This window comes from Carica papaya, chromosome 2 (genome assembly GCF_054855325.1).
Source record: "Carica papaya isolate Zhongbai chromosome 2, ASM5485532v1, whole genome shotgun sequence".
NCBI classification, from domain to species: domain Eukaryota; kingdom Viridiplantae; phylum Streptophyta; class Magnoliopsida; order Brassicales; family Caricaceae; genus Carica; species Carica papaya.
In genome coordinates, this window is record NC_142310.1 from 514496 (window position 1) to 538744 (window position 24249).

Here is a 24249-nt window from a genome sequence, read left to right on the forward strand (position 1 = left end):
CTGTTTATACAACATATATTTATATAATAATAAATAAATAAATTACAATAAAATAATTTATAAATGAATAATTTTAAACATTCTTCTATTTTATTTATTTTATTTTATTTTTAAATCTTCGAGCCTCCTAATCTTCTTAACGTCACTGTTGAGAGGGTTTAAAACATGGCGATTGGGTCCCCGGGAGGAGCGAATGAGCCACCGACTACTGTCGTAGTACGTGTGCCTCCATGTCGTTTCACCTTACTAAGAATCGACGGCCCAGATTGCTCCTCCGCTGTTGCCCCGTGATCGACGGTCAAATCGGCTTTTTTCTTTTTATTTTTCCTTTTTATTTTAATTAATCTCCCGCGCTTGTCGTTACGCGTGGGGCCTGGCGCCAACCCCGTCGGCAAAAGAATGGGTACGCACTAATCGCAATGGTGTTTTTAGTACTTTGGCTTCGTATTTTTTCGAGACTAATTTACCCTTGAGTAGATTAATTAAGATGAGGCGGGGTCCACGGGTTCGATATAGGGTCCCACACTAGTTGTAGTCAACACACCGGGACATATTAACTGCAGGTGGCGATGGGGGTAATCAAGTAATTTACTGTGGGTAAATCTTAAGGTAAATTACCTTTCCCATTCTTTTCTAAACTTAATTTTCAGTAAAATATATTATTTATGTATTTTTTTTTATAAATATTAGTTAACACAAACCCTTTTTTATTTATTTTATAAATATTACACACGTTTTTTTTTTTTTTCGAAAGGTAGGATCTATGATTATCGAGAACAGTTTTTACAACAAAATTGAAAAACTTTAATGATAAAATAAAAATAAAAAGACTGGTAAAAAGTTTTTCGAATTTAAACCATATAACTAGCAAAAAAAAATTAAATAAATAAAAAATATAGTACGCGTTCATTAATTATAAACACTAAAGAAGTGTTAACTCGTGTGTATTATATGTCAATCATGATAACGATAAAGTTATCTAAATTCTTTATAGAGTACAAAGAGTGATCCATGATTAAAAAAAATTTAGTACTTGAAATCATCTACTTCCAACCCTATTAAAGCCCTCTTCTACCTCTTCAAAAAATTTTCTATTTCTTTATTTTTACACTACTCAAAAGATTGTTCAGCTTCTCATGAACGCATCGATGGTCAAAGTACATCCACATCTTCCTTCCCGAATGAAGAACGTGATTACAATAGTAGTATTCGCATCCATATTTATTGGAATGAAACTTGTTATCTAACGAGTCATTCTTAACCAAACATCTAATAAAATGATCGTATCTTAAGGGTCCATATTGGATTTAGGATTCAAGTCGATTGATCATCGCTCACATTTAAAGATACAAAAGACAATAAGCTCAAAAAACATCCGTAATCATTTATCTTTTTTTAATTATTAAGATTTCTTAGTACCTTAAGGTGTCAGTCCTTTCCTTCTCCAAATTCTTTATATGATTCATTGGCTCATATACCTTTATATTATACGATTGTAAAGATCTTTGGACCTCTTTCTCAGTGTTTCCTCTCCGAGCTATGGATCCATTAAAAATTTTATTCTCTCTCATTGCTAACTCTCTACATGGTACATTTTCGAAAACTATTTATTTCTATATATATTTTTGTTCATACTCCTGTCTTATGCGGTTGTATTATCACTTTTGAATATCAGCTTATATCCATCCTATTAGACTTCACATATATATATATATATTTATATTAGTGAATTTATCCCTCTCGAGCTCTATAATTTTTAATTTCTTATAAAAACTAAAATAAGATTAAGATGATATATAATGAGGAGATAAAAAAGAAAATGGATTTGAGCTCCTCATGAATCTAACTAATAATATAGAAAAAGATACCAACAGTAATCGACGAAAGAGAGACCAACAAAATAAATTACCTATATGATTTATTCCTTAAATATGTTCACATCTCCTTACAGTTCACGAAGAAGTTGTTCTATAAAATATTTTTTGCTCGGTCAGTCTAAAAAAAAGTATAAAATATCATTAATAAGTTCATAAATCTATGGTAAGAAAATTTATTGTATGATAAGATAACTAGAATTGGTTTTTCAACACTCGTGACAACAATTTATTTGCTTCTCTATTGAATAAGCCGTATATTTTTCTAAATACAAATTTTATGCCTATTTCGTATTTTCTATTGTAACCCTTCTCTTATATGACTGTGTCTGGACAAAAAATTTATTCAAGCATAACTAAATTGGTTCATCAACCTTCAATACAAAAAAGTAGACTTCAGTCATAACTTATTATTTTTTATTAAATTAATATATTTATTTTTGAAATACTACATTCACCTTATAATATTGCAATTAGTAAAAAAATTTGACGTATTAATTAACTATAAAATGAATGCACTTACAATATTATATTTTGATCATTATAGATTTAATTTTTTAATTTATATGATTTATACGAATAATTTTGATTAATCAATGATAAAATTTGAAATTAACTTTGTAATATAAAAGAAAACAAAGATTAATATTAGGTTAAAACTTGGAGATTGAATAGTTTTAATAAACTAATTGTACCACATGTAAAATTGTAAATTAATATTAATATTTTATTTTATAATACATTAAAAAATATTGAGTGGGCACTAAAATGGACCATGGACCACCTTCTAGGGACTTATTTGGATTCTATGGGTGACCAATAATATTTATTTTTTAATTCACATAGTCTTATTCATATATTAATAATAATAATTCCAATTTTTTTTTAAAAAAAGTTTAATAATCTCGTAACTTTTTATACATTAAATGAATTATATAAATAAGTGTCTTAATATTTTTTAGTGTTTCTCGTTAACAGACATTTTATTCACAAACCTTGTTTACTCCTAGAGATGGACATCAGTTCACTAAGGGCTAAGTCTGTCCAACTAGTGTTAGACTTGTACCTCTGAAACTAAATTTGGACTTTAATTATTCAATTGAAATGTGAAACTACTTGATATCTTTTTTACCATGTGTAGAATTTCATACCGTCTATTCACCATGGTGAGACTTCAGTACCGTACGTTTACTATGAACTTAACTTCTATACTATTTGTCCGTCAATATAGACTTTTATAACAGCTCATAATTAAGATGAACTCTCATGTTATTTGTTTCTGAAGATGTCTATCCATTTAAGGGTAACTTCTATACAATTTATATACAAAATTATAAACTTATCATTTGTTCACCAAATAATATATTTACCATCTATTCACCGTAAAGTAAATTTATCAATTGTTCCCTAATGATCAGATTATCATTTATGCGACTTACTATTTATCTACCAATTGTTAAAGTATATCATATGTAATCAAATGATTGACTTAACATTTATCCATAAGGAATAAACTACCACATTGTTATCAAAGAGATGTACTACTTCTTATCCGGTAAAGGGTATACTACCAAATTTTTGTTAAAAAATAGAGTTACAATCTATTTACTAAAGGATGAGTTTATCATTTTCACGGTTGGACTACTATTTGGCCGCTGGTAAGTATATTTAGTATCTAATTTTATTTTTTTACATAAATTTACATCATTTGATATTACTATCATCAATAATTATTTTGTATCACAATAATATTCTATTACGTAAGTGTTCTTTACTCCGTACAGAGTTATATTCATATATTATTATCTATTTATTAAAGATTATATAACTCAAATAGTCCTTACAAATAAAATAAGATCCCACTAAATTGAATAAGAAAAATAAGTGCTTATATTCAAAGTTTTTAGAGGCCAAAACATGTCTTCGTGAGCATCGAGCTTGCGAAATGTTACTCTAAAATTTTGATTTTTTTTTTTCTTTTGTTGAATTTGAGTTAATCCAATAAAATTTTGAATTTATTTATTTTTATAAAAGAAATTCACAAAATTATTAAAAATATTATTATATATTATATTTATATCTCACTTTCACATACTTTATTGATGTGATAAATCTCCATTAATTTATTAATGATTGATTGAAAAAGTAAAAGGTAATTTACATATAAAGCCATGACAGATGTAGGCAATTAGATAATTATATCATTTATTTATTTTTCATTTTTAATTTAAATTATATATTAACTTATGAAATATATATATATATTTTCATATTTACATTTAAAATTGTATAAAAATATTATATTTCTATATATATATATTTATATTTCATTTTCTTGCTATCTTTAAGAAATCTATTAACTTTTTACAACTTCATATATATATATATATATATGTGTGTGTGTGTGTATTTATATATCCCATAAGTTACAAAGAGAAAGGTTTCTCTTGAGTGCATTACCACCTTTAATTGCGGAATGGACTTTATTGAATTATCATTAATGGTGGTTTATAGCTAACCCACACTAACAACTTGTCAAATTTCATGTTAATTATGGGATTTTTGTAAGATGCATACCAAGTCAATACATATATATATATATATATGTATGTGTGTGTGTGTGTGTGTGTGTACATATATATATATATATATGCGATTATAACATGCTTGATTTTCTACCACATACCCACAAACACAAGCACCCACATGACATCACTTCTTAACTTTCTTGATCTATTCAACTTTAAAAAGAAAACAATAGATAAATTCCAACTTGGGTATTCACACATACATATGTAACCCAGAAACCATGGCTGAATCCTCTATATATCACACACACACACACGTGTATATATATATGTATGCATATATGTAAGCACGTATAAATGAATGAACAGTTCAAAAATATCACATGGTCCCAGGAGTGTTTATACGTGCATGTAGAGTTACTGGAACAAAAAGCTGGTTGAAATGAAGTTGAAACAGCTGGTGTGATTGGTACACGTGAAAGGCGTTTTAATGTGGGATTGGATGGTAGTGATGGCGAGCAGAGAGGAATGGGAGAGTAGTCTTGTGATGAGTGTAAGCGAGAGTATCCAAGGGAACAACCAACTCACACCATTTGCCATTTCCCAACAAAACAAATTCATTCAATCATTTTTTTTTTCTATTGCCTATATACACATATACATACACACACACACACATACACACACACACACACACACACACATAGATATATGATATCTCACTGTTTTGGGTTTGTAAATCATTTTGCTCTCTTCCCATTCCTACACGACTGGTCCCTTGTCAAATTGATCCTTAACCCATTACACTATAGATTCACCCTATCATACGCACACACACACACACATATATATATATAGTTTACCTATGTGTATGTATATGTATATGTTTATGACCCTTCACTCATACCTATCCCAATCATTGAGGTCACATTGCATTTCATGACAAAACATGACAGGAGTTCTAAGAGTATATAGCTAGAGTTGCATTTTAGTAGCATGAAAGCTAAAGAGATTATCTTGGAGTACACCTTATTATTCTTTCTAAGTTAAGTGAGAGTAGTAAGTATTTTCTCTTTTATAAGAGTTTGTTGGATTCAAATTGTGTCTTTTTCGAATGTTATCGTTAAAAATTAAGTATATCTCAAATTTTTTCAACCGTAACATTATCCAAAATTATATGGATTGAACCCTTCATAAATTATGAGCGTTTAACTTTTCGTAGAGATATGAACGTATGAATCTTGACCAATTGACAACGAAAATACGAAGGAATTCATTTATTGTCTAGTGTGTTTGTGGTCGAGAGTTGGTAAACCCAAGCAAATGCTGATCCAAGTAGGACAGTTTTGTGCCTAAACTTGTGGCCGGGGAATTGGGCGATATACGACCGCCAAACACTTAATTTACTAGTGTATTTTGAGTTATGACGATTAAGTTGGTTTAATTTTAAAAAATCACGACGTATTCGGGCGAAAAAAAAAAATTCTTTGGTGATTATAATTTTTTAGTTGAAATACTTACAAAAACTCGAACTAACATTTCTACTTCCAAAAAACCGAAAGGAAAAACTTATACTACATTATGTAACCAATATTTTTTTTTGGTAGGTGATTATTGAGTTGCTAATAAAATGAGACCAACAAGTCCACTTGGTTCGAAATGTAATTTAAAATTGGATTACTAGAAATGGGCTCAAAGCCCGGCCCATACCCGTGCCCGTGTTCTCGTACATTGTCTCAACACCAAGCGACGCCGTTTTGAGCAGGAAAGAGGGATGGAGGAAGTTGGAGTTTACAGGGGAGACCGGAGAGGGTGTACCAGTCGTAGACATCTTGCTATTGAAAGGGAAAAGAGAGAGAGTACACCTACGGCCACGAGAGAGGAGAAACACAACAGATTGGGGAGAGAAAGGGAGGAGAGGAAGAGAGCAGGGAAGTCGTAGCGGAACGACAGAGGGGGAGAAAGATTAGGGTTTTCTTCTCCGATTTTGGGGAAAGTATCCAGGGAAGGTACTTTTCTTGTCGGTTGAAGGGGTGAAAGAGATATTTAAGTATTCTTAGCGCTGCAATCGTTTGGAGGCCTTTTGGATTTGCGTAGAACAGGCAGGTTGATCCTCATAAGATTACTGGATGATTTTGAATAGGGTTTTTGATGCATTTTAAGGGTTATGTGAACTTATGTGTTGTTATATTTTCTCCCCTGAATTTCCTGTGCAGTGTTTTCGTCGATAGATTATTTCCCTCTCTTGGTCATATAGTGTCGCTGTAGCTCCTCCTCTACTGAATAGCTTAATTATCATTAAAACTGAATCCTTATAATAGATTGGTGGTATACAGGCGTGAAGGGGGGGATAAGGGTTACACGATTGGATTGAAGTGCATATTTGTAAATTTTGGTGAGTAAGATGGTTAAGATCAACGTGTTTAATTCGTGTGAGTAAAAGGATAAATTGCAAACTGTTTTAGAGTCTGAGTGTAAATTTTGCAAACAGTTTACTTGCTCATGTCCTTTCTGCATATATGTTTAAGGACAAATTGCAAACTGTTCTTGATTGTGCCTTTTTCCATGGCTTTAATTTTCTACTAGGGATGTACTTCAAATTTCTTTGTTCTTTCTTTTATTTTGCTTTATCTTTTCCCCTCTTAGTAATGGTAACATGTTTAGAATATAAATAAAATTTTTTTAGCGATGTTCAACAAGCCTATTCAGATGATGGTTGTCTCCCCTTTCACTTTGTATTATTTTTTGAATTGCATCTTCTCTACATTAGAGCAGTGCATATTCAGGTGACTGACCCCAGTTCATAAGGGTCGGTGTTGACTCCATGTTTTGAGTGACTTTAGGTAGCCTTGCATTGTCCCCGGTCCAAACCATGTAATTGATTTTCAACGAAAGGACTGCTATGTGATGTCCAAGTGGGAGGTCAGTTAATTTTTAACCGAGAATTTAACAGACTAGCTTAATAAAAAATATAATAAAAGGCTGATAGTGAATTTTAAAATTTAAAAGGTCAACAAACAAAATAGGAAAAGTGAGAAAGGTCAAATATCATAAATGAAGTTAAACCTAAAAATAATTGCACTCTTCAGGTGGCATTGCTAAGCTATCTTTGATTCATAAAGGGAATATGAGAGATATATATATGGATTTGCTTTTCCTGTATCGTGATCATAGGACTATGCAGGGTATGGTGTTTACTTGAGCCTCTTTGAGCTTGAAATGGAGCACGTTAGGATCAAGCTGGAGCATGTTTGAGATCGAGCTTTAGCTTGTTTGAATCAAGCGCGAACTTTATTAACCTTGGTTTCTTACTGAGTATGAGCTCTTTAGTTTTTCGTACAAACCGAGCCTCATCCAAGAGAAAATCTCTAATTGAATTTTGTGCCTAAGTCAAGTCTAGCATAATTTAAGTAAAAATTCAGTTAAGAGCCCGAACACTCAGGTATTCAGATTAGATTGGTTCATTTCCATCCCTAATTGGTGGTTTGGATACGTGTGAGTATCATGTGTAGGTTGCAAGTTTTGGTTTGTTTATGATTCACCTTCAAGTTTTTCATGCTATTCTGATTAAATTTTTTCATTTTTCAGATTTCTGTTTTGCTTGTTACATTAAGCTTGCTGCTTTCAGCACACTTATTTAAAAAATATCAAAATGAAGAAACCCAGCAAATTGAAACCAAGTTCAAGCAAAATCCAGTATGAGGAAAGTGATGAAGAAATCAAATCTTCTTTGGATGAAGAAGAAGACGAAGAAGAAGTGAGTATCTATCTTGAAAGGTCTCTAAACTTTTTTCTCTAACAATTGATAGGCATTGCAACTTATTTTTATTTTATTTTATATTTTTTTTAGGATCAGGAGGAAGAGATAGAGCGTGAGCTGGCAGATGTTACGTTTGAGGAGTTGCAGAAAGCTCGTTCAGATGGGTCTCATTCAGTCTATCAAAAATCGAATGAAGCAAAGAAGACTGGCCGAGCAAACAAAAATAGGTATTAGGAGCTTATTTTTCTCTTTTCCTTACGATTTATTTTTTTAATAGTTTATGGTGTATGAGGTTTGTTGACAGTTGTGTCTCTGTGTTTCTATGTTAAGACCAATGGAAACTAGTAGCAAGAAGCCCGTGAATCGATTTAGAGAGGTTGTTCAAGTTCCTAAAAAGGTTAGTTTTGTTATCCTTGTGTATTCTTCTTGATGTTAATGGATTAGGTGAACATATCTGTTATCTTAGTGCTTTTTTTGTAGAAGAAAAATGCTATGTATTCAGAGCACCAAGGGGTGCAACTCGTATACAAAATTCTTTATAAATCTAACAAAACATCAATAAGGTTCCCAAGATCATCACTGAGGAACAGTTAGCCTCTAATAAAAAAAACTTAAAGACCTGGAACCAAGTATCTTCTAATCTATCAAAATTAGGCTAACACCCTCACAAATCCTCCAATTTCTTTCCTTCCAGATGACCTCAAATGGTAGCAAGCAGGATAAATCTGGTGGTATTCTTGCCGCTCTGAAATCCATTCCACATCCACAGCTCATCCCTAATACTATTGGCATCAGCAATCTTTGTGCTTCTTTAATTTGAGCATGTTGTTGCCCAGTATGAAGTTGTTCTGCACTTTCTTTGCCGCCTTTAAATTTCCTCTTTGGCTGCTGGGATTGCCTAGGTGCACTGCCTTTAGAGCTCAATTGTTGCTGACATTCTTATCCATGAATTTTTGCATTCTTTTCCTGTTCAATGGTTTTCTTAAAAAAATTTTAAAGACAGAGAACAACATTGCCCTTGTAAAAATTAGATGGTATTGCTATTCTCTTTTTAGATCATTTCTAGTTCTAAATCATTTGGTACATTGTGTTTGTACTTTTTCTTAGGTCTTGCTTAAATTAAAAGAATTTTCTGTTCACTGTTAGGTTCCTCCACGATACAACATGTTTGGGCCTTTGGCAGTTTCTTATTATGGTTGTCATTCTTGCAAACTTTGAGTTTATTCTTTCCACTATAGATGGAAAACCCTAGTTGAAAGAGGCAATTCTTAAACAACGAAAAATTTCAGTGGCTCCATGGTTTATGCACTTAGCTGAACCACAATAAGAACTGTATTTTTTTTCTTTTCTCCATGCTTTTACTTTAGTCAGTGTGTTTTGCATGGTTGCTTGTGCAGCACCTTCTTGTTTTCAAGGATAAGAGTGTTGCTAATTGTCAAGCATTTAATACATTGTGTTTGCTAATGCTTTAAGTTCAAATCATTTCAATGGATTAATTTGATGGTTATTTGTATAATCCTTACAGATGCAGCAAACAAATTGACCGTGAATTTCTATATTTTCTTTAAATGTTTATTCTAAAACTTCAGTAGAATCAATAATATAACATCCTTGGTATTGTTTAGAAATGTCTTCATCCATCCTTTTCTTTTGCTGTCTTAGTAATATCTTCCTTTTCTCTATAAAAGAAAAATGTAAGTCTCTTGTATGATGAAAACTTATTTCCTTTCATGTATTTGTTTTACTTGGCCTTTTACTAGAAATGCATCATTGTGGCACAAGACCTAGAATAGTTGGCTAGGTATCCTTCTATTGGGCATTGTGCTGAACATGTTAGTGTCAAAAAATGGAAAGAAAAAAGAAGGGTATCATATGGTCGGTGTTTCCTTCTCTGTTCACTTTTTAAATTTGATTATTGGTATATTTTCTCTTTGTTATTCAGGTGGTACGTGACCCTCGTTTTGAAACTTTATGTGGAAAACTCGATGTTACGGGGTAATCTCACTCTCTCTGTTTCTATGGCAACCCCTTCTCTTCCTTTATACATGGTGAAGTGACTTACAGGCTATATTTACTTTCCTCTTTTTCCTATCTCTTAGTTTCCATAAGGGTGGATAACTTGGCACTGGAATATGGTATTACCATCTTTAGAGTGATAGGTGTAAAACATTGAAGATGTTAATGGGTTTAAAGTTTTGTTTTCTTCCTTCTTTTATTCCTGGGCATTTTATTTTACTAGAAAGGTAAAAAGAGAGCAGCATGTTTTTTATTTTTCTTTCTCTGGCCGCTAGATATACTAAATACAGTTGGTAGGTGATGTTTATATTTTAAAAAAAAATGATGTGAGCCTAGAAAATAAGTAATAAAATAAAACCTGCAGGGAACTACCTCAAAAACCTTTATCATTGATGTAAGGGGATATTTAACATTTTGTCATTTGAATGCTATAACTTAAATAAGGAGAAAGAAAAAAACTACAGATTGAAGACATCTATTCTTGGTGCGGTAGATATTTTTTATTGGGGTGTTTTAATCCGTGTAATCAGTATGAACTGTATCAGTCTATACTGGTCGGTGTGTACCATACTTGTGCTACACAAATAAAATCTTTTACCATATCAAAATACCTGTCAATGCCGGCCTATATCAGACGGGTTGGCCAATACCAGGCACACTGGCCAATATTTTGAACTTTAAACAATTTCAAAATTTTTACATAAAATTAGAACATAAATTTTAAGTTACTGCAAAAATTTAATCTTAAAATATTTTTTAGTTATTTTAGTATAGTATTCTCACATTTGTACATTAAATTGTGAGTTTGACTTATCTATTATATTTGTAACTAATGCTTAGATGTACAAGGTCTATTAAAAAAACATGTTATTTATATTTACTGTAAATTTTCATTTAAAAAATTAATATCAATTTATTGGGTTAAATGTTTTATTATTTTTGCAAAAATTATTTTTATTTTTATAAAAATTAATTGTTATTGCTGTGTGTGTACATATAAATAAAATATAAAATATTAAAGAACAGTAAATTCGAGATTGTAACTGAAATTTACTTATACCAGTATGAACTGTTCAAGTTTTACCAAGAAGCTGAATGATTCAGTATTACTACTTTAGGTTGTGACCTTTGACAAGGGAAAAGCTTTATTATTTGTTGGGTTTACTCAAGTTGTAAAGGGCATCAAAGAAGGTTTGGCTGTACTCAGTCTTCCTACCTGTTGGTTGAGCTAATAGTTGCAGTTGGCATATGGGTTCCTGTTATGGTCTTTATTATGAGCTTTATTTGTGCAGTACCTTTTGTTTCTGGAAATGTTTTTGTTAATGTGAATGATATTTGTTGTTGGTTCTTGCAGGTTTCGGAAGAGATATGACTTTCTTTTTGAAAACAATCTTCCTGCTGAAAGAGAGGCAATGTTCTATATACCTTTAAATATGGAATGTTGTTATCAATATCTACTCATCTATTTATTTTTCTCTCACAATTCATTTGGATAAACAGGAGCTAAAGAAGAGATTAAAGAAAATAAATCACCCAGAAGAGATCAACAATTTGAAGTATCGTATAACTTGGATTGTAAGGGCTTCCCTTTTGAGAGGAATCTTTGATTTAACACTAGATATGTCAATGAATCTAATTTATTGGACTTTTCTTCTTTTCGGCTCAATTTTTCAGGATAAGCAGTTGAAATTTGAATCAAGAAAGCATACTGATGTAGCAATATTAGCAGAGCACAAGAAGAAAGAGAGAGAAGCAGTGAAGCATGGGAAACGACCTTATTATCTTAAAAAATGTAATGGTTTTTTCATTCTCTTGTTAGCACTATTTGTCTTAACCCTCTTTCGTGGACTTCCATGGCAAACTCTCTCCATACCGTCTTTTTCTCAAGCTCACCTTCAGCCTTGTTTGCTGAGGAGCGACTGACTAATTAAGAAGCACTATTGGCAATGTGCATCCCAAATCTACATCTATGACTGTGACCACTAGCTTGTACTTGATTTTATGGCCCAATATTTGGTCATTTAGGAATTTTCATAAATATTTGGTTACATAGGTGTTGAAAATGCTGGGGTTGTATGATTTTGGTGTTTTTAAGTGAAGTTGCTGTTTGAACATGATAACTAAATGTGATATTAAAGCATGGGTTTGAATATCAAGTTCAAGCACATGGAAATGCTGTGGTTGCTAGTGATAATGATAGGTTGAGTTTGGGATTAATCACGTTAGTTCTGTTCTGTGGGAGTTTTGTAGATTCTGGCAACATTGAATATGGTGGTCTGAATGCTGGTAACACTTGTCTGTTGACTTTAGATTGTTGGTCATCTAACCACTGGTTGATACAAGTACTAAAGACATGTCCTTTAGGGCTATTCTCTGGCACTTTTTAAGTTTGAGTGTGATTCCCTAATTTTGGTATGAAGAAAGACACCCATTTGTTTCCCTATCCTCTAGAAGTTGCAATTCTAGGATGGTCATTATCTTAAGTAAAGAAGCGCACACTGGTTTGCAAAGACGCTGACATGGTTCTTCACTTTGCAGCGGAAATCCGGAAGCAAAGGCTTATTGAGAAGTATAACAGCCTCAAGGTATATATTTGACTTCTCTTGTTAGCCAGTGTTCATAATAACTGTTTTAACTAGTTGCTGATAACTCTAATGCAAATGACCAGGCATCTGGAAAGCTCGAATCCTTCATTGAGAAAAGAAGAAGGAAGAATGCTTCAAAAGATCACAGGTACATGCCATATCGTCGGTCTGGTGATAGTGAGCAACAGAACTGATCTTTCCACAAGCTATTAGTTGTTTAGGACCTGTATGGTACTTCCATCAGTGTTTTCCCTATCATAAAATCGAGCTCGTAAACTATTTTAAGTGAAATTAAGATAATATGATTCCAGTTGAAATTGGGTTAGAGCTCAATTTTTTAACATTTTGTAACAAGTATCCACTCTTTCCAAGTAACTGTAGAGTTTTTAAATGGTTTTCACCAGCAGTATCCATTTGTTCCAAACATGATCTTTTGAAGTGTCAGTACCATCAAATGTATCATGCTCTTTTCAACTCTGGCTTGGATAGATAAACAAGAATTTCAGCAACGAATCTAGAAATGACAGAAGCAAAATGACACATGAAAAGTAGGATAGCAAAAAAAGTGTACAATTATCCTCCAAAATAGATTGGGAGGAAATCACAGCAAACTCAAAGATTTGGTCTCCTTCCCAGCAGTGCATACACTTGCCTCCGCCTTCTGATATTATCCATCCTGTGTTTCCTCCATATTAACCCAGCCAAACATACGCCGAGAGCTGCTGGGATCACTCCGATTATTATCTTAGAATTCCGTCCGCTGGATAGTCCGCCAACCCAAAAGGCTCCTCGGACAAGGGGTTCCAAGCTGGCTGGAGACGGGGATGTTGGCGGCGAGGAAGGCGATGGAGACAGAGATGGCGGTGTGGATATTGGGGAAGGAGAATTGGAGATGTTACGAGGCTGCGAAAATGGAGATAGAGATGGTGATTTGGGTAACGGGGAAGGAGAATTGGAGATGTCAGGAGGCTGTGAAAATGGAGATGGAGACGGTGATGTTGGTAATGGGGAAGGAGAATTGGAGATGTTAGAAGGTTGTAAAAATGGAGATGGTGATGAGTCTTGAGATGATATAAAATCCAAAAAGTGAAGAGGTAGAATGACAAGGAAGCAAAGTTTGAAAAATATTCCCATTAAAGAGCTTAGAATGGTATAAACGTTCAAAATTGAAAGGGAAGAAAGAAATAAAACTTATATACTTCTGAAAGATTGGAGCTGATAGGCTTAATCTTTTATCTGGTAAGTTGCAGGAGCTTAGCTCAGCAGTTCTCTCTTGGATTATATTATCAACAATGTTGTATAATTCGCCCCCCCCCCCCAAAAACAAACCGGCAAAATGTTTGTTTGACATGGATTTTCCTAGGAAATATCATCCAAACAAAAGAATTTACTGTTCAAAATGTATTCTCTATCCTCTTTTTATTGGTACATTACTCACCAACAAGTTTATATTAGCCATTGGACTTGACCAGATGAGCTCGAGCAATTTGATTCATTAGCCTCATTTACGACACTTCTTTTTGAGCTTTGAATGTCTTTGGGTCTGATCCCAAATTTATGCAAGAACAGGTTTGACTGCAGACTTGACTTTCATCATCTTTGGTAGATGTAGAGAGAACTAATCCTTTTATAACTATTAAGTGTAATTTTTTGTCAATTTTTATGCACTGTGAGACCTTTTCGGGCGAAGAAGAAATTCGATCACTTACCAGTTGAACTAATTGTTGTCATGAAATTTGGGATTCTTTATATGAGTTTTACGCCGAATTTATGAATTAATCCTTGGGAAGAGCTTTATTGAGTAGTTTTTCGATGTGTAGATAAGTGTGATTTCAATCTTTCATCCTTTCCTGTGATTTAATTTATGATAACTAAGACATGTTCTCCAAGCGATCTCATTATTTTTTTTTTAAGCTAAGGAGCAAAATTGCTGTTTGCCACAAGAACAGCCATTCAAGCAATGTCATGTTGTTTTCCACAAATATGTCAAGTTAGAAGTAGGCTTCTAATTTCATAACATTCGCAAATTCGAGTATTACAATTCATCTTTCACATCGTTATCATTGCTATCATCACTTGTGAAGGAATCCACACTCTTTGAACTTTTAGTTTTGTCTGGTTTCCGGAGTCTGAAAGGGATAGATGCATGCTTCTTGAGGAACTTGTAGAATGCAACCACTGTTCGATCAGTTTCTACTGTGATCTGCACAAAAGCAAAGATCACGTTAAAAAATTATTTTTAAAAAATTGTGTTAAAATTTTTGTAAGTAATAAACTCGGTTTACCAAATTTCTTTACATCATCAGGTAAATAAATTAAAATACCGAATAGAAAAAATAGAAATTGTGAGTTGAACAAACCGGATCAAAGCTCTTATTTCCAGCCGGAAAGAAGAGAAGTGTGGGAAATCCATCACTCTGAAACAAAATCAACAAAACAAGATCTAAAGATCGGAGTTCAAATGATGCTGTCAAAAGAAAAATAGGTAAATAAATCTAACAATTTGAAAAGAAAATGTAGAATTCAGTTCAAAATCAGGCTGAAGATTGAAGAGATTTTAGAGGTAACTGCCTTAGCCCTAGGGTGCTCATTGGTGGTGCCATCCATCTTAGCTATAACGAGTGAGTCAGTGTCTCTTAAGTATTTCCCAAGCTTGTTGTAGGTTGGCTCCATAACTTGGCAATGCCCACACCTAAGGTGCATATATCTGAAAACCCAAAATCAAATCTCGTGACTACAGTCATTTATAAACAAAAAAAGCAGAATAGGATGACTTAGAGATCAATGTTTAACCTAAATTCACTAAAAAAAAATTACCTCAAGAAGAACATCTTTCGACTCGTCCAACACAATTTCATCGAAGTTCTTACCAACAACCACTTTAACATCTCCATTATTCTGTACATCAATCAATATATGAAAAGAACAAAAGTATTGACGTAAGAATATATGTGAAAAGAATGTATATCAATCAGATCTGTTACCAATACGCTAGTTTGGATTTTTGTTTAATTTTGGATTCTACAGACTAAGAATAAAAATGAAAAAATGAGATAAGAATCTAAATTAAAATAATATTCTAATTTTAAAATGAGTTCTATGTTCAATTCAGTTTTAAGTATTTTTTTCTACTCTTTGGTGAAAATACAACTCCATCATTTTTTAAGTAAAAATGTAAACAAAACTGGTCTGAATAAAATTGGTTCTGAGCTAAATGTAATATGATATTTAAAAGCTTACTGCTTCTGGAATTGGGTCTGACTTATAGAAAGGCTTAAGCTTGTCTGCCAAGAAATCCGCTGCAAATGACTATAGAAAATTGGTTCTGACTTTTAGTAAGACTGATTAGGAAAACATCAGAATCTGGAGTGAAGTGCAACCAAACAAGCTTGGGACGTAAAATAGTTGATGAGTTCAAACCTTAATGCTACTTGAGGTCAATTCGGCATCCAATACAAATTTCTTCCGATCATCACCTCCTGTATATACAAGAACCTTCAAGAGAAAAAAAAAACAGACAATTAAAACTCCAGCTATACATCAGAATCAGATTCTTGAAAGGTAAACTTAGAAACAACTGGCATAACAAAGATTTGGTTTTGGTAGAACTCACTCTTGGTGCATCTCCAGAAACTCCATAGTAATTTGAAAGCTGAAGCCCGTAATCTTTGCTGTCCATTTCAACGTAGACGAAAACAAACTATGTGGCAAGAATTAGAAAAGAATCAGATTTGGCACTTGGCTAGTTTGCTCTCTGAAAATAAGATCTCTTCGAGAAAGTGAGAAGCAGATAATGAAGGCAACTTAAAACTGTTAATCAACAGGACAATGAATCTTTAGTAGTGTTTATTTATTGTAAGTTACAATATAAGTTACCATAGTAGCGTCCAATACTATGCTTAGTAGCTTTAAAACTTAGCACTAAACGAGACAGTGTAACTAGGAAAACCTTTTGCAACCAGCAATACAACGGGTATCCAAGAAATTATACAAATACCTTTTCCTTGTAAGCTTTAGCCGTCTCTTTGAGCATGGGGATGAATTTTTCTGAATCATCTTTAGTGGCGAAAAGCAACAGCTGAGAAGAAAATAACAGAAGATCAAACAATTGAAATTGGAAATTATACTCCCTGATTAATAATTCTTTCCCAGAAAAGACGGTTTTGAGTTATCTTTTGGTAAGTTCATACATATTTGTACATGAATATAAGAATAGTTCTGAAAAACGAAAAAAAACCCTGGATAATTATTATGAAAATATGAAATGGGTGCCATAAACTTTTCATTTTTCTTAATTTATACTTTCGATATCTAATTTCAATCTTACCAAACATTAGTCAAAATATGTCATGTTTTCATTTAAAACAATTTTCTACAGTTAAACATGAACGTCTTACTTTGCTTTTTGGTGAATATTTGAATATGAAATCTGTGGTTTCTCTACTAAAATTTATCACCAAAGGAAACTTGTTGGCTGACACAAATTCAGCTATTGCCAATCTGGAAAATTCACCAGCTGCAGACATGAAAAAGATTGCATCCATCAGCTGTTAATTAACTGGAAAAAGAAGCCAAAACTCAAAACCCCAAACACTTCGAAAGCCACAAGCAGAAAAAAAAAAAAAACGAACAAAAAAGAAGCTAACCGAAGTGGCTAATCTTTTCATCTTCCTTCTTCAGCAGGACTAGAGCAGGACGTCTTGTTATCAGATCAATATGGAAAAGCTTCGCAACTTCGGGATTAATAGTTTGATAAAAATTTACGTCGTCCTGTAATCTGGCGGCAAAACCAAGTTCCTCACTCTCCGAACCCTAGAAGAACAGTGCAAGAGAATAAAATAATCTTATTGTGTGGTAATATGTCTTAATTTTACAAGATTAGAACTGATAAAAAAGAAAGATGAATACCACTAAGGAATCAAGGAACCCTAGAACTACTTTAGGCTGAGTAGCCAAAATTTCTTCTGCCTCTCTTGTCGTAGTTATATTGTAAATGGCAGGTCCAGTTTTCTTCTTCACCCAAGCAACAATTGCATCCCTGCAAATAAATCATACAAGCCATCCAAGATTTAATACAACTTACACACACACACACACATATATATATATATATATATATACATACACACACACACACACATTACGTATTAAATTGAAATAATATTTAAATTATTTTTAATAATTTTAATTTTTAATTATTTTAATAAAAACTAAATAAATTTAAAAAAAAAACTTAGTCTAAGTGGTTTTTTTTTTTTTTTTATATTTTGAGTTTATTAATTAAAAAATTAAATTTGACGTAAATATTATTCAATATGACGTAAATACTGGAGAAAATAATATAATTTGAATAAGATATATATATATATATATTTATACACACAGGTTAAGAGTATATTAAACTTACTTGCTTCTTTCGCCCTCGTAAGCCAAGCGAACTCCATCAACAAACAGATACACAGTGGGGAACCGTTGAACCTCGTATTTCTCAGCCAGCTCGCCGTCCTCCGTCGCGTCGACCTTCGCCAGCGCCGCTACTCCCTTTAGCTCCGTCGCGGCCGCGGCGTATTCTGGCGCCAGCATCCGGCAATGCCCGCACCATGGCGCGTAAAACTCAACCATCACGCACCCGTTCGTCTCCAAAAACTCGCTGAAGTTATCCTTCTTCAACACCACCACTTCCTTTTCCTCCTCCTTGCCCGGCCACAGCGACGCCGTTCCACGACCATGATTGCGATCTTCGCCGTTGAGATCGTCGTAGTTCTCGTAATTATCACGAGTCGTCGAGGATTCGGTTTCTTCGGACTCAAGAAACGCGATGTCGTCTTCGAGATTGTCATCGATGGCGGAAGGTGATGACGGAGAAGACGATGATTGTTGGGGGAAGAACGAAACGAGAAGAAGCGAAAATAAGAGGAGGAGGAGAGTTTTTGTTGGTGCCGCCATTGTTGAGATTCAGAGAGTGAAAATATGAATTCGAGAGTCTCAGACATTAGAAACTAGAAAGAAAAAGAAAAAGACAGAGAAATCTACAGAAATGGAATTTGGTAAGAAAATCTTTCCGAATTTATTGCAGAGTCAAAACGACGCAGTATATTGAGGAGAAATGAAACGTGGCGGATTCTGATTGGGTCGAAGACTAAGAGCGTGAACCAATCGTAATCTGACACGTACGCATAATTAGTCAATGTTCTCTTCTTTGACTTGAGTGATCTTGGTCATTTTTTATTTTTGAAAAACTAATGATTATAATATAAATTCATAAATTTTAATAATTAAATTTCACTTGTATATAAATAATACTTACAAATTAATTATTTTTTAATAATAGTCAAAAATTCAAAATATATTTTTGATAAATATAGAAATAAAAAATTATAGTGTGTAATTTTTTAAAAAAATGGTTTTATTTTTTTTTACTATAATTACATAAATACACGATATATATAATATCTCAACCTAAATCCAAATTTTCACTGTAAAGAAATATGTCAAACTTTACACAATAATTATCTTTCCAAGGCTAATAAGATATTAACATATATTAACTCTATGAATATTATCCTATCAAAACCTTTGCAAATTCAATCAAAGTCTTTACGTTCTACTTAAAAGTTACAAGTCGTGATCTCGAATATCAGCCAAAAACATAAAATTCATTACTTAGTAAATATAATATTTAATTTAATAAAATTAAATAATAAATTAAAAATTTAACCGAATTTTTTATATTTCGAAAAGAGTTGACGGAGAAGAAAAAGGTTTTTAGTGCATTTTCAAAGTGAGACATTGTTGACAACAACATGCAGAAATGTCTAGTGGCTGAATTCTGAATAAAAGATGCAAGTCAATCACCACCATTCTAGATGAGATACGAGCGGACGGTTATAAAATTATCTCCACAGGCGGACGAATAAATCTCACCCCAAACAATGACATGGGTAAACGAGGAAAAAGGTCGATACCATCTTATATTTCGTAGATTGAAACGGTGACTGAAGTTATTAGGTTATCGAAGGTGAAAAGAGACATGCTAGATAAATAGAAAACGTGCATATGCAAAACATGGAATCTTTCAGACATCCCATGCAAAGTCTACTCGGCACGGGCGAGAAGCAAGGAAATATGGTCAGTCACTGGCATTGATCCGATTGAACCACCTAGGTTAAAAGTGAAATTAGGAAGACCAAAGAAAAATTCAAGAAGAAAGGACAAGGGACTTGCTCCATTTGACAAAATTTTGCAAGAAGGGTCTGAAAATGAAGGAAGGGACCTTTACATCTTCTGTAGGAAAAAGAAATGGGTCGAAGGGGTTGGCTCTTATTTAATTTTTTTTAATCAAAAAAATTATAGAGGTTTGAAGGAGAAAGAGGTATATAGAACCATAGAAATATAGATGAGGGTGACGAAGATACAAAGAACCTGCACAAAAGCTCCCAAGATTTAGATCTAGTAAGATCACTAGGTCAGTGATATGCAGAGTAATATTTAAGTACATAGGAAACTTTGATATACAAACTAGCACAGCCATCCAGCAGTTGAGTTTTGCTCAAACTCACATGATTGGATAAACAAAAAATTTTACAACCAGTCAACAGCAATCTCAGCAAGCATCTCAGGGAGAAGTGGATCGAAGGCAAGATAATGCTGTCAATGGGAAACACCTCTTTCTGGAATTGGATTCAACCAGCCTGGGGAAAACTTCTTGTTTGCCTAGAACGAAGGATGAAATGGTAATAATGAGTACATTAATATGAACATCCAAGATAAGTATGGTGAGAAAATGAATCTTCCCATTTACAGATATTATAGGTCAATTTTACTGCCACTATTTTGAGTATAAAACAGATAATAACCCGAGATAAGAAAAATGTACTAATCTGTTCTCTATTTATCATGATTGCAGGCATCATCGTACTTAACTAAACCATGATTGAGTGCCAAAACCTCTTGAAAATCATAATTCCAATATGAAATTAAAAAACAATCATTTTGAGGATGTAAAGAAGACACTTGCTTTTGGAGCATCTTCCATTATTCCATAGACATAAGAAACACAAGAACCAAGAAACCTTTTCTTACTGAATGAAAATATCAGGAGATCACAGTGCGAAATTCTGACTATCTATAACAAAAATATAATTACTTAAGCTGTGAAAAATCTACAGCAGAGCATTGTAAAAAATCATAGGTAACGGCAGCATGCCAGGACAATCAATATACAAAGAGAAAAAGCTTCGTAGGAAGATTTAGCACTGAGAATAAATTCAATTGACAATTGACAAAAGGTTACAGATAAAAACATTAGGAACAAACGATATCAGGAAAACATTTTTGAAATTAGTGCCGTAGTTTAAGACTGTCTCTGCGAAATGCAGGCCAATACATGGCCAGTGAGTAGCTGGTGTTGGAGAAGCATTAGAAAGTGTCAAGAAGGTTTTACATGGCATAAACATTCCCAGGCAATGAGTTTCACAAGCAAAGCAAAAGCTGATATTTAAAGTGCAGACGATTTCATTTGAAAAAGGCTATCAGCAGATTTCACACTCATGGATGTAGGTCCTTGTAGTGTAAAATCAGCAGTCAGAGAAGAACCAGATTCTCTCTGTTTTCTTCTTCCTTTAAGACCTATAATGATAGAATTTTAGGGCTCTTTTCAAAAGAGAACCCAAGCTTCTTTACTAAACTGGTTTTCCATTAACAGCCAAGTCTCTAAGGGTACTGCTGTGATGTGGTAGCACAAGCAGTTATGCAATTGTTTCAGAAAATAAGATCTACTTACAGCCAAGGATTTTTTTTTTTTTTGTAGCAGGAAGCTAGTGGCTTAGAAAACAAAATCTACTTGCTGCCAATGAACATTTCATCCTCCTATCTGATTAAAAAGTACTACATGACCATCAGCTGCATATCTAGCACAGGTGTAGCTTAGTTAATATCTGCTCAGGGAAAAACAAATTATGTTTTGGTCCATAAAGGGGTCCATGAGTTGCGTAATGGGAAGTAGCTCACTATCTTTCAAAATCTTCGGAACTCAATCCAAGTTCTTCTGAAATATATAGACTAACTTAACTCATCGGATGATGAGTAACGCAATAGCTATAGCTCCCACTTTCATTCCCTTCCTAATGTAGCGGGTAGGAAAACTTGAAACAAATGCACCAACTTCACTTTGATTAACTCATTGGACCAATTAATTACAGTAATCTGCTACTTCATAGCTATCTCAATAAAGTGGATAACACAATAGTTCTCTCTTCCATAGCCATCGTAATATGGATGCAACCCAACACTTCAGTGAATTCATCAGACCTATAAATTATGCATTAGCTCTCCCTTCTAATTTTTTTTCTTAATAAAAATAGAAAAATTATTAAGAAGTAAGAGGAGTTACAAGATGGGGAGAATAAGATATCCTGCAGCACAAAAAGTGTCAGCAAAAGAATAAAGAAAAGAAAGGAGATGCATTAAGATAAAATAGCATCCAGTTCCTTAGCATCATGGATAAAGACATCCCCTAAACGAACCTTAATCCAAAGAGAAACTGAAGCAAGGAACAATATATTCCCAAATAACATGAGCTGACTGAGACCTTTGCTAAAAGTTCTAGCATTTTAGTTCTACTCCAACAGGACCTATAAACTTGTTAAGATTCCCCCCACTCCGCCCTTTTCGTAGCATCCCAACTCCTTTCTCCATCCAGTAATAGCTTTTCCTTTCATAGCCTTTCTAATATGGAATATAGATGAGATATGATTGTGAAATATTGACTGACATATGAGTGCATTTAGACACCTTTCTTTATTAACGAAAGGACCAGTAAACCCATGAAGATTCCCCTCCTCTGCCTTTTTCCGAGCATCCCAACTCCTTTCTCCATCCAGTAATAGCTTTTTCTTTCATAGCCTTTCAAATATGAGTATAGATGAGATATGATTAGGAAATATTGAATGACATATGAGTGCATTTAGACACCTGTCTTTATTAACATAAGGACCTATAAACCCATGAAGATTCCCCTCCTCCGCCCTTTTCAGAGCACACCGGCTCCTTTCTCCATCCAGTGATAGCTTTTCCTTTCCTAGCCTTTCTAATGTAAGCATTAATAGATTGTGAAATATTGAATGACATATACATGCATTTAGACCCCTGTCTTTATCAACAGCAGGACCTATAAACCCATGAAGATTACCCTCTTCCGCCCTTTTCGGAGCACACCGGCTCCTTTCTCCATCCAGTAATAGCTTTTCCTTTCCTAGCCTTTCTAATATAAGTATAAATGAGATAGATTGTGAGATATTGAATGACATATAAGTGCATTTAGAAGCCTGTCTTTATTAACCATCCCAAAAATTACAAACTAACACATCAATTTCGATCCATATCAATCTTAATAGTCGCTATCTAATCTAAATTTTAGATGTCTTTAATAATCACTTCACTTTTTCATATTCATGAACCTATTTTTCCACATTAAGCCATTAAAAATATCCTATCCTCTCCTTTTCATTTCCAAGCATTGAATGAAAGACCCACAAGTGGTCAGAAGTAATTAGAAGCATAAACCTCATTTCTACAGCCATCCACGTGAAAAAGGAGAATATTAAATTTCTAGTGTTAAAATAAAAAACTCACGTCCTCAAATCTTATCGCGAGCTGTTGAAAGCCTTGTGGTTGTTGCTGCTGCCATTTCCATTGTTGAGCTTACGTGGTGATTCTTTGTTAGCAGCCTTATCACTGGCGGCCAAGTGGGCGAGTTTCTCTAGTGCCTCTCTGGCTCTCTTCTTGGCCAAAGCAGCCTCTTTCACCCTCCTCTCGGCCTCAACCCGCGCCACTACAGCCGCTTTAGTCATCGAAATCCCAGAGATCTTAGCAGCCGCTAAAAGCGCCTTGGCGGAGTTCTTATCGATGACTCGCTGGCCAGAATGACGATCTAAGGCCGAATCGGGCACGGAAGAGCATATCGGAAAGAAGGAGAAATTAGGTTTTGAGCACGGAGGACAGAGGAAGGAGGAAGAAGAAGAAGGAGAGCAGGAGAGATGAGTGATCGAAGGACAGTTCAAGCAAATGAGGCGAGCATTAGGAGGCGGAGGAGAGTCCTCGAAGACATTGAGGCAGAGAGGACAGAACAGACCTTGATGGCTCTTGAGAACGCAGTCGGTGCAGAGTCTCCGGTAAACCCCTCGCTGGCGGACCGAGTGGAGGAGCCACCTTTCGGCCAACCCGCAGGCTCCGCACTCCCATCGCTGCTGTTGTTCATTCTTCGTCATTCAAAAATCCCGCCGTCTCGATTTCTCCTAACCTTGTTAGATTTGTTCCAGGATTTCTGTTTTCTCCGTCGCCTTGTTCTTCTTGTCGATAAAGACGATTGACGAAATGGCGGTGCCGTGTCGCTCCCTCTATCTTCCCCAACGGTAACCCTAATAAGGACAGAGGAGGTGGAAGGGACAAAATTGGGCGTTCACTTGTTAATAATTTCCAGTTTCAAA

The 24249-nt window shown here is 34.1% G+C and overlaps 3 protein-coding genes across 6 annotated transcripts; 1 reads left to right on the plus strand and 2 right to left on the minus strand.

The window, feature by feature from the left end:
* Nucleotides 1–6180: 6180 nt before the first annotated feature.
* Nucleotides 6181–13237, plus strand: LOC110814553 (rRNA biogenesis RRP36-like protein). 3 transcript variants are annotated; one of them, XM_088212415.1, is made up of 10 exons: nucleotides 6181–6508; nucleotides 7991–8159; nucleotides 8253–8389; nucleotides 8493–8559; nucleotides 10105–10157; nucleotides 11533–11587; nucleotides 11679–11753; nucleotides 11853–11970; nucleotides 12717–12763; nucleotides 12847–13237. In XM_088212415.1, the coding sequence occupies exons 2-10, from the start codon at nucleotides 8055–8057 to the stop codon at nucleotides 12955–12957; spliced, it is 768 nt and encodes a 255-aa protein (XP_088068541.1). In that variant the 5' UTR covers nucleotides 6181–6508; nucleotides 7991–8054; the 3' UTR covers nucleotides 12958–13237. The 3 variants fall into 3 exon arrangements, with proteins under 3 accessions (XP_088068541.1, XP_088068542.1, XP_088068543.1); XM_088212416.1 differs by having other exon boundaries at nucleotides 6181–6504; XM_088212417.1 differs by lacking the exon at nucleotides 6181–6508 and adding an exon at nucleotides 7499–7897.
* Nucleotides 13238–14642: 1405 nt separating this feature from the next.
* On the minus strand, nucleotides 14643–19053 carry LOC110814685 (protein disulfide isomerase-like 1-3). Of its 2 annotated transcripts, XM_022042234.2 has the most exons (12): nucleotides 18171–19053; nucleotides 17672–17801; nucleotides 17410–17575; nucleotides 17161–17279; nucleotides 16761–16841; nucleotides 16377–16463; nucleotides 16184–16258; nucleotides 16004–16062; nucleotides 15581–15661; nucleotides 15335–15470; nucleotides 15124–15180; nucleotides 14643–14966 (listed from the first exon to the last, which is right to left on the minus strand). In XM_022042234.2, the coding sequence occupies exons 1-12, from the start codon at nucleotides 18707–18709 to the stop codon at nucleotides 14799–14801; spliced, it is 1698 nt and encodes a 565-aa protein (XP_021897926.2). In that variant the 5' UTR covers nucleotides 18710–19053; the 3' UTR covers nucleotides 14643–14798. The 2 variants fall into 2 exon arrangements, 1 of the variants encoding a protein (XP_021897926.2); XR_002539703.2 differs by lacking the exon at nucleotides 14643–14966 and having other exon boundaries at nucleotides 16004–16072; nucleotides 18171–19033.
* Nucleotides 19054–20186: 1133 nt separating this feature from the next.
* LOC110814673 (uncharacterized) lies at nucleotides 20187–24246 on the minus strand. Its single transcript, XM_022042221.2, has 2 exons — nucleotides 23396–24246; nucleotides 20187–20476 (listed from the first exon to the last, which is right to left on the minus strand). The coding sequence occupies exon 1, from the start codon at nucleotides 24028–24030 to the stop codon at nucleotides 23407–23409; it is 624 nt and encodes a 207-aa protein (XP_021897913.2). The 5' UTR covers nucleotides 24031–24246; the 3' UTR covers nucleotides 20187–20476; nucleotides 23396–23406.
* Nucleotides 24247–24249: the final 3 nt, after the last annotated feature.

Coding starts and splice junctions, on each gene's coding strand:
- LOC110814685 (XM_022042234.2), bottom strand. CDS start 18,709: ATGGCGGCACCAACAAAAACTCTCCTCCTCCTCTTATTTTCGCTTCTT. Junction 16,259..16,376: donor TTTCTGGAGATGCACCAAGA/GTGAGTTCTACC, acceptor TTTCTCTTGAAG/GTTCTTGTATATACAGGAGG. Junction 16,063..16,183: donor TGACCTCAAGTAGCATTAAG/GTTTGAACTCAT, acceptor AGTCATTTGCAG/CGGATTTCTTGGCAGACAAG.
- LOC110814553 (XM_088212415.1), top strand. CDS start 8,055: ATGAAGAAACCCAGCAAATTGAAACCAAGTTCAAGCAAAATCCAGTAT. Junction 11,588..11,678: donor ATCTTCCTGCTGAAAGAGAG/GCAATGTTCTAT, acceptor TTGGATAAACAG/GAGCTAAAGAAGAGATTAAA. Junction 11,754..11,852: donor AGTATCGTATAACTTGGATT/GTAAGGGCTTCC, acceptor TCAATTTTTCAG/GATAAGCAGTTGAAATTTGA.
- LOC110814673 (XM_022042221.2), bottom strand. CDS start 24,030: ATGACGAAGAATGAACAACAGCAGCGATGGGAGTGCGGAGCCTGCGGG.